The 13,269-nt window shown below is 74.2% G+C and overlaps 2 protein-coding genes across 2 annotated transcripts; one reads left to right on the forward strand and one right to left on the reverse strand.

Annotated features, from left to right (window-relative positions):
• The first annotated feature begins 2,553 nt into the window (after positions 1-2,553).
• Positions 2,554-4,568, forward strand: WNT1 (Wnt family member 1). The gene is made up of 4 exons (XM_064498581.1): positions 2,554-2,654; positions 3,111-3,364; positions 3,618-3,883; positions 4,080-4,568. The coding sequence occupies exons 1-4, from the start codon at positions 2,554-2,556 to the stop codon at positions 4,566-4,568; spliced, it is 1,110 nt and encodes a 369-aa protein (XP_064354651.1).
• Positions 4,569-10,873: 6,305 nt separating this feature from the next.
• On the reverse strand, positions 10,874-12,868 carry DDN (dendrin). Its single transcript, XM_064498577.1, has 2 exons — positions 12,128-12,868; positions 10,874-12,045 (listed from the first exon to the last, which is right to left on the reverse strand). Exons 1-2 carry the CDS (start codon positions 12,304-12,306, stop codon positions 11,052-11,054), a joined length of 1,173 nt encoding a protein of 390 aa, XP_064354647.1. The 5' UTR covers positions 12,307-12,868; the 3' UTR covers positions 10,874-11,051.
• Positions 12,869-13,269: the final 401 nt, after the last annotated feature.

A 13,269-nucleotide genomic window follows, 5' to 3' on the forward strand; every position in this document is an offset into this window, starting at 1 on the left:
CCGGCGTGGCCGCAGCTCTGCCCCGAGCCCCCCGGCCCGCCCCGGCCGTGCCCAGGCCCCCAGCACCGCCCCAGGCGGGACCCGGGAAGGGAAGGGGCCGGGACCCCTCCAGGCCGGGGTGCCGCACGCGGGGGGGGACAGGGGGTCCCACCACCCCGCAGGCCTGTGCCGGGCCGGGCTTTGTCCGGCCTTTAATTGAAAGCGGCTCCGGGGGCTCACGAGAAGAAAGGGCGCTTGGGGGCCGTGACGGGCCGAGCGGGGCTAATCCATCCCTCGCGCATGACTGGTCCGGGGAAACCGCAGCCGCGGGGATTAGGCCCCGGCCGGACCCCGCCACAAAGCGGCTCCCGGGCACGGCTCGGCTCACACGCGGCGCGGCCCCCCCGGCGGCACCCAGCCCCGGCCCCGCTGCGGACACCTGGGACAAACCCTCTGTCACCGCCGCAGAGCTGTGCCAGCGCCCGCTGGTGCGGCCGCAGCACCCTGTCCACCTGCCTGCCCGCCCCGGGCCACCCCTCCCTCCCTCCGTCATCCCTCCATCCACCCCTCCATCCCACCCCCGTACTCCCTCCCTTCCTCCTGCCTTCCCTGCATCCCTCCTGCTCTCTCTGCGCACCTTCATCCCTGCATCCTTCTCTGCCTCCAGCCCTCCATCCATCCATTGCTCCATCCCTCTGTCCATCCATCTGTTCCTCTGTCTGTCCATCCATCCCTCTGTCCATCCATCCGTCCCTCTGTCCATCCGTCCGTCCCTCTGTCTAGCTCCTGTCCCTCTGTCTATCCCTCTGTCCCTCTGTCTGTCCATCCCTCTGTCCCTCCATCCCTCTGTCCATCCATCCCTCTGTCTAGCTACCTGTCCCTCTGTCCATCCATCCGTCCCTCTGTCCATCCGTCCGTCCCTCTGTCTAGCTACCTGTCCCTCTGTCTATCCATCTGTCCCTCTGTCTGTCCATCCATCCGTCCCTCTGTCCATCCGTCCGTCCCTCCAACGTGCGGTGCCGGAGCCCCAGGGTGGTGAGGAGCCCGGTGGCCCCCCCACGGGTGGTCGCACACGTGTGCCCGGGTGGGCACCCACGGGCCTGTTTGCAGGGCACCCGGGTCCCGCGACCCAGCCCCGCGCCAGCCCAGCCCCGACCCTCTCCGCAGGGCACGGACCAGGGAGAAGGGGAACCTGGGGGGAAACGAGCCGGTCCCAGTGCGCCTGGTGCAGCGCCGGGGGTCCTGCACAGCCGCCCCCGGGCTGTCCCGGCCCCTCTGTCCCCGTGTGTCCGGGGCTATCCCGGGCTGTCCCGGTTCCCGCTCCCCGGGCTGCCCCGGGCTGTCCCGGCCCCTGCTCCCTGGGCTATCCCGGTCTGTCCCGGTCTGTCCCGGCCCCTGCTCCCTGGGCTATCCCGGTCTGTCCCGGTCTGTCCCGGCCCCCACTCCCTGGGCTATCCCGGGCTCTCCCGGGCTCTCCCGGCCCCCACTCCCTGGGCTATCCCGGGATATCCTGGCCCCGCTCCCCGGGCTATCCCGGGCTGTCCCGGCCCCGCTCCCCCGCCTGCCCCGGGCTCTCCCGGCTCCTGCTCCCCGGGCTCTCCCGGGCTCTCCCGGCCCCCGCTCCGCCCGCACGGCGCGGGGCGGCCCGGAGCGGGTGTGCGCGGCGGGGCCGGGGCCGGGGCCGGGGCCGGGGCGCAGCCACCTGCCAGGCTAATCCGGGCCGTGACGGACGGGCCCGGCGCCGCCGCTCCGGCCGCCCCGTAAGAGGTGCCGCGGCCCCGCCGCTCCCCATTGTTAGGGCGAGGACGCGGGCTGGCCCCGCACGGCGGGACCGGCCCATGGGGACCCTCCGCGCCGCCCCTATAAGAGGGAAGGGGCTGGAAGATGCGCCCGGGTGCTGAGCGCTGCGCACCCGCCTCGCCTCGCCTCGCCTCGCCTCGCCTCGCCGCCTCCCCGGGGAGCCGCCGCGCCCGGACACCGGGCACCGAGCACCGGGCTCCGGGCACCGCGCACCGACAGCCCGCAGCAGCGCCCCGGCCAGCGGCCCCGGGCTCCGGGCTCCGGGCACCGCGCACCGACGGCCCGCAGCAGCCCCCCGGGCACCGGCACCGAGCACCGAGCACCGGGCACCGCGCACCGACAGCCCGCAGCAGCGCCCCGGGCACCGGCACCGAGCACCGGGCTCCGGGCACCGCGCACCGGGCACCGGACACCGGCCCCGCGCACGGAGCGTCCGCAGCAGCGCCCCGAGCACCCGCCGCGGGCCCCGGGCACCGCGCACCGACCTCCCTCCTCCGCGCACCGGCCCCCGGCCCCGCGCACCCCGCCCGGGCCCCGCCCGCCGCCCGGCGCTGCCCGGTGCCCGCGGCGGCGGGACCCGGCGCGGCCCCGCGGCCCCCCGCGGCCGCCCTCGGCGGAGCCGCCCGCCCTGCCCGCGCCCCGCGCGTCCGGAAACACGCGTGGATGTAGCGGCCGGGCCGGGGGCTCCGCGGCACCATAAATACCCGGGGCGGCCGCTCGCCCTCGCACTCAGCCCCGCGGGCCCCTGCAGACGGGCTCCCCGCCGCCGCAGCCATGCGACCCGCCGCATTAATTCTAGGCTTGAGGACGCTGTGGGTTTTGGCGTTTTCCTCCCTTTCCAACACGCTGGCGGTGAATAACAGCGGGCGATGGTGGTGAGTCCGGCACGGAGCCGCCGGGCCGCGGCTGGGACCGGGGCTGGGACCGGGGCCGGGCCGGGAGCGGGGTGCCCAGGCTGCCCCTGCGGCGTGCGCCCCGTCGGGGGGCCGGAGCCGAGCCCCGGGGGGGCGGGAGGTGGGACGGGGCGTCCCGCTGCCCGGCGCGGACGGGCTCCCGGGGGCCGCTGCCCACCGGGCTGGGGCTTTGCAGCTGGTCGGGCGGGGGGGGGGGGAGCAGCGGGGGGGTCCCCGAGGGAAGGGACCCCGGTAGCGGAGACCCGCCGGGCCGGGCTCTGCCCGTTCCCCTCCCCTCGGGGACCCGGCTCCGAGCAGAGAGGGGGGTCGAGGTGAAAGCTGTGAGCCAGGGCTTGCTGAGCAGGGAGGGGAGCGGGAGCAGGGTGGTGGGTGCCCCCGCGGAGCCCCCCCCCCCCGTGACCCCCGTGTGTGCCGCAGGGGCATCATCAACGTGGCCTCCTCCACCAACCTGCTCACCGACTCCAAGAACGTGCAGCTGGTGCTGGACCCCAGCCTGCAGCTGCTGAGCCGCAAGCAGCGCAAGCTGATCCGCCAGAACCCCGGCATCCTGCACAGCATCAGCACCGGCCTCCAGAGCGCCCTCAAGGAGTGCAAGTGGCAGTTCCGCAACCGCCGCTGGAACTGCCCCACCTCCCAGGGGCCCAACATCTTCGGCAAAATCGTCAACCGGGGTGAGGCCACGGGGCGCCCCGGCCCCCCCGCGCGCCCTCCGCATCCTAGGGGAAGCTGAGGCACGGGGAGGGCGGCGCTCGGTTAACGTCGGGGCTCACACCTGGGTCCTGCCTGGCCCCCCTAGATGCCACTGACCCCCTAGGATGGGATCAGCCCGGCACGGTCCCTCCGTGCTCTTTGCAAGCCCCACATGGCCCCGGGGCCGGCGGGTGCCCCCCCAGCCCGGCCCTGAGCCCCCGCTCCCCTCCGCAGGCTGCCGGGAGACGGCCTTCATCTTCGCCATCACCAGCGCCGGCGTGACGCACTCGGTGGCGCGGTCCTGCTCGGAGGGCTCCATCGAGTCGTGCACCTGCGACTACCGGCGCCGCGGCCCCGGCGGCCCCGACTGGCACTGGGGCGGTTGCAGCGACAACATCGACTTCGGGCGCCTCTTCGGCCGGGAGTTCGTGGACTCCAGCGAGAAGGGCCGCGACCTCCGCTTCCTCATGAACCTGCACAACAACGAGGCCGGGCGCATGGTGAGGGCCGCGCGGCGGGGGCTGCGCGGGGGGAGCGGGGCCGGGACAGTTGCAGTATCCCCTTGCGGGTGCTGCAAGCTGCGGTGGAGCCTGTTTTTTGCATGGGGGGGGTGAGCGGGGCCGGGCGCTGTGCTGGGACGCGGGGGCGAAGCCCGCTCCCTCCCCGCCGCTCACGGCGCCCCGCGGCTCCCGGCAGACCGTCTTCTCGGAGATGCGGCAGGAGTGCAAGTGCCACGGCATGTCGGGCTCGTGCACGGTGCGCACGTGCTGGATGCGGCTGCCCACCTTCCGCGCCGTGGGCGACTTCCTCAAGGACCGCTTCGACGGCGCCTCGCGCGTCATCTACGGCAACAAGGGCAGCAACCGGGCGTCGCGGGTGGAGCTGCATCACCTGGAGCCCGAGAACCCGGCGCACAAGCCGCCCTCGCCCCACGACCTCGTCTACTTCGAGAAGTCGCCCAACTTCTGCACCTACAGCGGGAAGACGGGCACGGCGGGCACGGCCGGGCGCTTCTGCAACAGCTCCTCGCCGGGGCTGGACGGCTGCGAGCTGCTGTGCTGCGGGCGCGGGTACCGCACGCGCACTCAGCGCGTCACCGAGCGCTGCAACTGCACCTTCCACTGGTGCTGCCACGTCAGCTGCTTGAACTGCACCAACACGCAGGTGCTGCACGAGTGCTTGTGAGCCGGGCGGCCCCCGGCCCGGCCCGGAGGGGGTCCGCGCCACCCCCGATGACGGGCGCCCGGCCGCGGGGCGGGTGGCCGTGTCCCTGCGCGCGTTCACGGCCGCCCCTCGGGCCGCTGCCGGCTCTGCAGGGTTCCCTTCTCGCTGTAAATAAAATATTTATTGTGGACGGTTCGAAGCCGGGCCCGGCCCCTCTGGGCCCCTCTGCCCCTGCGCTTCGCTGGCCCCAGGCCCTCTTTTTTATAATTAAAGATAATAATAATAATTAATAATTAATAATAATAATAATGCTTTGTTACAGGTTTCACTGATAGTCTTTAGGGAAGAATAAAGGATATATTTTTATCAGTCCTGCCCTCTCTCCTTTCTGGGGTGCAGGGGGTGGGAGGACACAGGGACCAGCTTGGGGGGGGTGACATGCCACCCCTCCAGCCAGGCAGCCGTCCGTCCACCCCGTCACCCATCCGTCCATCCACCTCTCCATCCTTTCATCCACGCGCCTCTGCATCCAGCCATCGCCGCCATCCAGCCCGGCCATCCGTCTCCCCTGCCCTCCCCATCCCTCCGGCCGTCCTCCCCGCTCCCTGCAGACCCCCTTCCTCCCAGCCGAGCCCCGTCTCTCGCCGCCGCCGCCGCCGGGGTGTCCGTCGCCGAGGCCGGGGTGGCCATCACCATGGCGCCTGGGCTGCGGGGCTGCGGCCCTGGAATTTGCCGGGGGTGGCGGGGCTGGTGCCGCCGGGGCCGGGGGCCGGTAGCGGCCGCAGGAGGTACAAGGCGGCAGACAAGGAATGAGCATCGTCCATCACCGCTCCCGGCCGGGGCTGACGGCTCCCCTCGGCTCCGGGGGAGGAGGGGAGCCGGGAGGGCACCGAGGTTACCGCGGCCCTCGTCCGCTGGGAAGAGCCCTGGCAAAGGGGGCGGGCGGCTCCGCAGCCGGCAGGTATCCCTGCGGGAATCCCACCGGGGTGGGCATCCCCCGGGATGGGTATCTCCCAGGACGGGTATCCCGCTGGGGTGGGTATCCTGGGGGGACGGGTATCCCACCAGGGAGAGTATCCCACCAGGGCAGGAATCCCATCGGAGGGGGCATCCTATGGGGATGGGTATCCTGCCGGGATGGGTATCCCACCGGGATGGGCATCCACCAGGATGGGCATCCCACCAGGATGGGTGTCCCACCAGGGTGGGTATCACAGCAGGGCTGGTATCCCATGGGATCGGGTATCCCACCGGGGAGGTATCCCACCAGGATGGGTATCTCTCCGGGGGGGGGGGTAATCCCTTGGGGGAAGGCATCCCATGGGGATGAGCATGCCTCCAGGATGAGTATCCCACCGGGATGGGCATCCCCCCGGGGTGGACACGGTGCCCGCTGGCAGCGGGCTGCCCCACGGTTCAGCACCGTCAGGCCCCGGCCGGGCAAAGAGACGGGCTGCAAACCCTGAGCACCGAATCGGGCAAATCCCGGGGCTTTTCCGCCACGGCAAAACCCCGCAGCCGGGGAGGTCCGGGCCCTGCTGGGGACCCCTCGGATCGCCGGCAGCACCCGGCCGCGGCGGGGTCCCGGGAACCTCACGGGGCCTCTCAGGGCAGCGCGCATCAAAGGCTGCGGGATGACTCCGCGGCCAGAAATATCCCCCGGAGCCGATAGTGGAAAAGTTGATGTTTCGAGTGAAAGGAGGCGGGGGAAAAAACCCCAGAGGCCCTGCTGTCCGTGCCAAGGTAAAAACACTCCCTGGTGTGGTAAAATAAAATAAAGAAATGTAAGAAAAAACTACTGGAAAGGAACACAGCCCGAAATAACCCTCCGAGCATCTCCCGTCTGCCGGGAGTTATCTGCCTGCTAAATTCTGCACACGCATAGGGCATGAAAATAGCCTGTTTTCCTGTGGTAGCGAGTCAGGAATATAGATAATGACATTCTTATAAGTCACCTCTGTTACTCAGCTTTTCCTGCGCGCCGGTGACCGCTCGGCACCTCGGGCAGCCGCGACCCCCGGGCGGGCAGGGGCACCCCGGGCGCAGGGCGGGCGCCGTGCCCGGCCGCCCGGCTGCAGGGTGCAAAACCTCCCCGGCTTTTATAAATACACCCGGCGGCTGGAAATAGCCCTTCTGGCAGCGCCGGCGCTGGGAAATGCTGGCCCCGCCTCCGGGGAGCGAGCCCGTCACATCTGGGAAGCCGGGTCACATCTGGATGCCGGCCACCAGCCCTGCCGGGGCCGACCAGGCCGGCGGACGCGCAGCACCGGGGCCGGGGCGACGTGCCGAGCGGGACGGGCAGCGCCGGGACGCCCGGTTCCTCCCGGCACGGGGTCCGGGCGGGATGGCGGCGGCACCGGGGCGGCCTTGTCTCCCGGCACAGGCCAAAGGCAGCCCTGGCGCTGCCGGCACCTGGCTGTGGTGGGCGCGGGAAAACACCCAGATGTGCCGGGGGGGGGGAAAGCAGTGCCCAGATGTGCAGGTGGAGGGAAAGAGCAGTGCCCAGATGTGCAGGAGGTGGGGAAGGAGCAATGCCCAGCTGGATGGCGGGATGCGGCAGTGCCCAGAAGTGTGAGATGAGGTAAAGCAGTGCCCAGATGTGCAGGGCAGGGGTAGCGGCAGTGCCCAGACGTGTGGGAGGGGGGAAAGGAGCAATGCCCGGCTGGATGGTGGGATGCGGCAGTGCCCAGATGTGCAAGGCAGGGGTAGCAGCAATGCCCAGATGTGCAGGATGGGGTGGGACCATGCCCAGATGTGAAGGACGTGACAGGGCCGTGCCCAGATGTGCAGGACAGGGACGGGACCATGCTCGGATGTGCAGGACAGGGACAGGACCATGCCCAGACGTGCCGGACGGGGCAGGTCCGTGCCCGGCCTCGTGCCGGCGGTGGCGCGGGGCCGGCGGTGGGAATCGCCCGGCCTCGCCGCAGCCCGCGCCCCGCTCGTCCGCGCCGCGAGCCCCGGGCCCGGCTCCCCCCGAGGCTCGCGCCCCGCCAGGCGCCCGCCCCGTCCGGCCGCCCCCCCGGCCGCCACATTCCTCCGGCGCGGGGCCAGCGCGCCCGGCAACCGTGGCAGGCCTGGCCTCTAATCCCCGGGCATGCCAGCCCCGGGGGGACCGTCGCCGTCACCCACTCCCCGATAGGTGACCAATGCCCGAGACGAACAATTAGGGACAAAGCCGGAGCCGCCGGGGGGCTAACGCCGGCCTTCACGGGTGCCTTGTGCGGCATTTGGCGAGTTTAATGAATTGTCCATCACTCCTTTCAGCTCCGCTCGCCCGGGCTGGATTAATCTGAGAAGCCGCAGTGGGGTAGGAGCCGCTAAGCCTGTATTTATTACTCTTCCATTGTAACTAATTGAGGTAATTATCTGTGACTCCAACCCCGCGCAACAATGCGGCATTCACCGCGCACCCCCTCCCGCCCGCCGCCTCCCCGGCCCTCCGCGGGGCCTGGGAGAGCCGGTCTGCGGGCACGTGTGTGCCCCGGCTCCGCAGGCGCCGCTGGTACCGGCTGCACGGGCGGCACCGGTGCATGGCTGGTACCGGCTGCATGGACGGCACCGGTGCATGCACGGGCCCTGGCCGGCACCAGCTGCATGTCCGGTACCGGGTGCATGTGTGGGCACGGCTGGCGGGTGCATGGCCGGTACCAGGTGCACGCATGGGCCCTGGCCGGTACCGGGTGCATGGCTGGTACTGGGTGCATGCACAGGCCGTGGCAGCAGGCTGGACCCCTGCGCGTCCCCGTGTCTCCGGGGCAGGAGCCCGGTGCCTGGTGCCCCCCGGTGCCCCCGGGCCCGACCGGCTGCACGGCGACACCTGGCGGCCGCGGGCGGCGCAGCGCCCCGGGGCGGGGGGCACCGAGGGCCGGTACCGGGCAGGGGCCTCCGGGCACCCCCGGGCCGCTCCTACCCCACCTCGAGCACGGTCGGGCCCTGCACAAGCGCCCTGCGCCTTGCACAAGCGCCTCTCCCCTTGCACAAGCGCCCACGGCTGCCCCGGTGCCAGCACGGTGCCCGGCCGCCGGCTGGGCCACCCCAGGTGTCCCCTGGCTGCGCTGTCACCCGCCCTGGCAGGGACACGGCAGCGCAGGGCCTTCCCCGGCGCCGTGCGACGCCCATGCACGCGCACACACCCGCTGCACGTGTGTGCACAGGAACAGACCCCGCGGGCTCGCACACGCGGACACACACACACACACTGGTGCATACCCTGTGCACATTCACGCGCACACCTTGCATGCTTGCACACACACACACACCCCGCCTATGTGCTTGCACGTGCACGCACACCCCCAGGCACCGTCATACTACACACACACACACAGATCATTGCACACTGCACACTCCGGCACACACACGCGAACCCGGCTGCCTGCACGCCCTGCAGCAGCACGCCTGTGCACACCCCGCGCGACCTGCACACGCGTGCACGCACACCCCCGCCCTGCAGCCTGCCCTCGCACACACGTGGCCTGCGTGTCCCTGCACACGCGTGTCCCTGCACACACGTGTCCCTGTGCATGCATGTCCCTGCACACACGTGTCCCTGCACACGCGTGCACGCCTCGCACGGGCCCGGCCGCCCCACAGCGCCCACCCGGGCCGGGCCGGGGGTCCCCGCACTGTCCCCGCGCCCGGCCGTCCCCGCCGCCGCGTTAGTCAGCGGCTCCCGGTTTTGGGGGGCGGAGGGAGGCGGGGGGCGGCCGCGGCCCTGGCGCCAGCCGGAGCCCGAATTAGAAGGTCATTTTCTCGGCAGGGAGCGGGGAGGGGTTTGGGCTGGAGCTGAGCACGGAAAGGGCCGCGGCGCCTTCCCCCGCGTCTGGTCACCCCGCTGGGGCCGCCCGCGCCGGCCGGGGCACCCCGCGGCCCCCGGGGCCCGGCTGGGGAGGAGCAGGGGCCCCGCGGCTCGCACCGGGTCCCCGTCCCGGAGCAACGCGGGGGCCCCATGGATGGCACCGGGTCCCCGTCCCACAGCAGTGCGGATGCCCCACAGCCGGCACCCAGGTCCCCGTCCTGGAGCAATGCAGGTGCCCCACAGCCGGCACCCGTGGGGGGCCGGGCCGGGCCGTGCGGGGCCCCGGGCCAGACGCACCGGCGCTCCTCGGGGCCGGCCGGGCGCTGGGGGCCCGCGGGGGTGCCGGGAGCGGCCGCGGGGCGCCGGGGGGGGGGGGGGGGGACCGAGGGGGGGCGGCGGGGCAGCCCCGCGCGGCGGCTTCCCCGGGGCGGGGGGGGCTGCGTGGCCGGGTGCCCCGGCGCTGCCCGCGCCGCCGGCCGCGGATAATGACAGGGTCGGCGGGGGGGCGGGGGCGGGGCCGGTTTTAAATAACGCGCAAATTGGACACGTTATTTGTGCGGTTTCCTCCCCCCGCGCCGTGACTCAGCGGCGGCGGGGGGGCGCCGCCGTGACTCACCGCCGGGGTCCCCCCCCGGCCGCGCCCCGGCACCGTGTCATTACCGGGGACCCGGCGGGGCCGCCGCCCTCCCCCGCCGGACGCCTGGGCCCGCTCTCGGCGCGGGGGGGGCGCGGGGGGGGCGGGGACGCCGGGGCGCCGCGCGCAGCCGCGGCCGGGCACCGCCGTCGGGGGCAGCGACGGCTGCGCTGCGGGGCCGGGGCCCGCCTGGCCCCCCCGTGTCATTGGCACACCGGTCCCGCGTGTCTCCCTATGTCACCCTCACGCGTGTCCCTGCGTGTCCTCCCCCCGTGTCACCGGCACGCGGGGCGCTGTGTCCCCCCATGTCCCCGGAACGTGGGCCCCTGTGAGTTCCCCCGTGTCACTGTCATGCAGGTGCCTGCACGCCCCCCCCCCCGTGCTGAGCTGTGTCCCCCCCCATGTCACCATCACACAGGTCCCTGCGTGTCCCCACCCAGTGTGGCCACCACATGTGACCGTCACACATGTCCCCACGTGTCCCCGCTGTGCTGAGCCCCGTCCCCATATGTGACCGTCACACATGTCCCCGCATGTCCCCATGGTGCCGAGCCCCATCTCCACATGACCGTCACGTGTCCCCACATGTCCCTGCTGTGTTGAACCCCCTCCCCATGTGACCATGACGTGTGTCCTTGTGTGTCCCGCTGTGCCGAGCCCCCTCCCTGCATGTGACCGTCACACGTGTCCCCCCTGTGTCCCCACTGTGCCGAGCCCCCTCCCTGCATGTGACCGTCACACGTGTCCCCCCACGTCCCCGTTGTGCCAAGCCCCCTCCCCACGTGACCGTCACACGTGCCCCCGTGTCCCCACTGTGCCGAGCCCCCTCCCCACATGTGACCATCACACGTGCCCCCCCGTGCCCCCCTCGCACAGGCACCACCCCGGCGCTGCCCAGGGATCCCAGCAGCTTTATTGCAGTCACAGCCCCGCGCAGGGGAACCGCCAAGCCCCGCCCCGGGGGGACACACCCCGCCAGGCCCCGCCCCTCCTGGGGACACACCCCGCCAGGCCCCGCCCCCGGGAAGGACACACCCCGCCAAGCCCCGCCCCCCCGGGCCAAGCCCCGCCCCTAGGCGCAGGCGGCGGCCCCGGAGCCCTCGAGGCTGCTGCTGCTGCTGCTGCTGTAGGCCAGGGCCCCGCGGCAGCGGCGCCGGCCCCCCCCGGCCCGCGGCCCCCCCCGGCCCTCCGCCTCCGAGTCCGAGTCGGGCGCCGTGTGCCGCCGGATGCGCGACACCGCCTCCCGCAAGTCCTGCGCGTACAGCGCCGGGCGCCGGGCGTAGGGGGGCCGCCGCCGCGGCCGGCCCCCCCCGGGCGAGCCCGCCGGCCCCCCGGGCGAGCCGCACGCCCCCCGCCGTGGGCTGCCGGGGGGGGGCGAGGCCGCGGGGGTGGCGTCCCCGGGACCCCCCAGCGCCGGGCGGGCCGGGGGCTCGTCGCCCCCCCCGGGGGGCCGGGCCGGGGGGCCGCCGCCGAGGTAGCGGACGTGCTCGCGGCGGGGCGGCGGGACGTACTCGGCCCGGATCACCACGCGGGTGGCGTCGATGACGAAGTGGCCCCTGGGCGCCCGCCGCGGGCCCTGGCGACCCCGGGGTGCCGCGGCGCGGGGCAGCGTCTGGCTGCGGCCCCAGCCCGGGGGGGGCCGCGGGGGCCGGGCCTCGGCGGCCGCCCGGGGCAGCGTGTGGCTCCAGCGGGCCGGGGGGGCGGCGGGGCCCCGGCGGGGCGGGGGGCTGCGGCGGGGCGCGGGGGGCCGCAGGGTGCGGTGGGGCGCGTCGTAGGCGGGGGGCGACACGTACGGGGGGGGGCCCGGCCGCCGGGCCTGGGCCACCCGCAGCATGTGGGCCTCGTAGCTGGGGGGGCCGGGCCTGCCCCCCGGGGGCACCGCCGCCGGCTGGGGGGGGCCGGCCCCCGGCGAGGGCCCCCGGCCCCGGGGCCAAGGCTGGCGCCCCGGCGGGGGGCGGTTGGTGGAGTCCTGCAGCACCCGGGGCCGGGGGGGGCCGGGGGGCGCCGGGGGCTCAGCCGGCGCCCGGGGGGGGCCCAGCTCCGCCACGAAGCGCTTCTCCAGGTACCTGCAACACAGAGAGGGGCATCGGGGGCGGCCGAAGCGGCGCGGGGGGGACCGCGGCTCGCGCCCCCCCGGCCCCCACTCACGCGTACTCGCCGGCGACGCTGTGGTAGGTCCAGGGCAGGGGGGGCCGGCACCCCGCGGCCATGCCCGCCTCCAGGCTGCAGCAAGACACCGTGTTGATCTCCACCACCAGCAGCTTGGTCCGCTCGCAGATCCGCAGGCGCCCGGCGCCCGGCTCCGGCGGCCCCGGGCAGCCCAGCATGGCCCCGGGCGGGGGGCAGCCCCGGCAGGCGGGGGGCTACCGGGGGGCCCGGCCGCGGGCGAGCCGGCGGATGGTGGGGAGCGGCGTGCTCCCCCGAGCTCTGCGCCCGCGGCAGCTCCGTGCGCACACCCGCAGGCACCGGCGCACGTGCACGGTGTCACCGCCGGGCCTGGGGTGCACGCCCCCCCCCCCGCTCCGGTGATGCCGCGGCCCCTCGGGGCTGCCCCGGTGCCACGAGGCCGGGCACAGAGGGCCACGGCCTGCCGGACCTCGCCGGCTCACAGGGGCAGCCCGGGCCGCCGCGTTCGCTGCCCGCCACGGGGGCCCGGGTGCCCGGTGCTGTGAGCCGTCCCGGGGAAGTGGGGGGGCCCCCCCGGGATCCCTTCCCCCCCCTGCGACAAGCCGTGCAAAATTGCCGGGTTTGGCACCGAGCGCTGCAGCCCACGCGGGCTCCGAGCGGAGCTTAGCAACCCTCCGGCGGCATGGCAACGGCACCGGCACCAGCCCGGCATCGGCCCCCGGCTCCCGCCCCGGGGCCTGGGAATTGCCCCCGGCAGCAGCCCCCAGCCCCGCGGGGTCCCCGGCGCCGCCGCCCCGGGCCCCGCCGCAGCCCCCCGCCCGGCTCTCACCTGGCACCGGCGCCCAGCGCCCCGCGCGCCGCCCCGGGCCCCGGGCTGGACGTCAGCGCTGACGGGAGCCGGCGGCTGGGGGCTGCGGGTCGCCCGCGGCCCGGCCTCCCCCCGGGCCGGGAATGTGCCGCGCTCAGCAGCGCCGGGCCTCGCGCCTCCCCCGGCCCTGCCCGCCGCCGCCCCGGGGGCCAGCGCAGCCGCCCGGGTCCCCCGGCCACACGCAGCGGGGACCCAGGCATCCCGCGCCCCTGCTGCCCTCCCGCCGTCCCCGGCACCGTCACCCCCGCCAGCCCTGTCCCGCAGCCGGTGCCCGGGCCAGGCCCTGTCCCCCGTC

Source organism: Dromaius novaehollandiae, chromosome 28 (assembly GCF_036370855.1).
Source record: "Dromaius novaehollandiae isolate bDroNov1 chromosome 28, bDroNov1.hap1, whole genome shotgun sequence".
NCBI lineage: Eukaryota > Metazoa > Chordata > Aves > Casuariiformes > Dromaiidae > Dromaius > Dromaius novaehollandiae.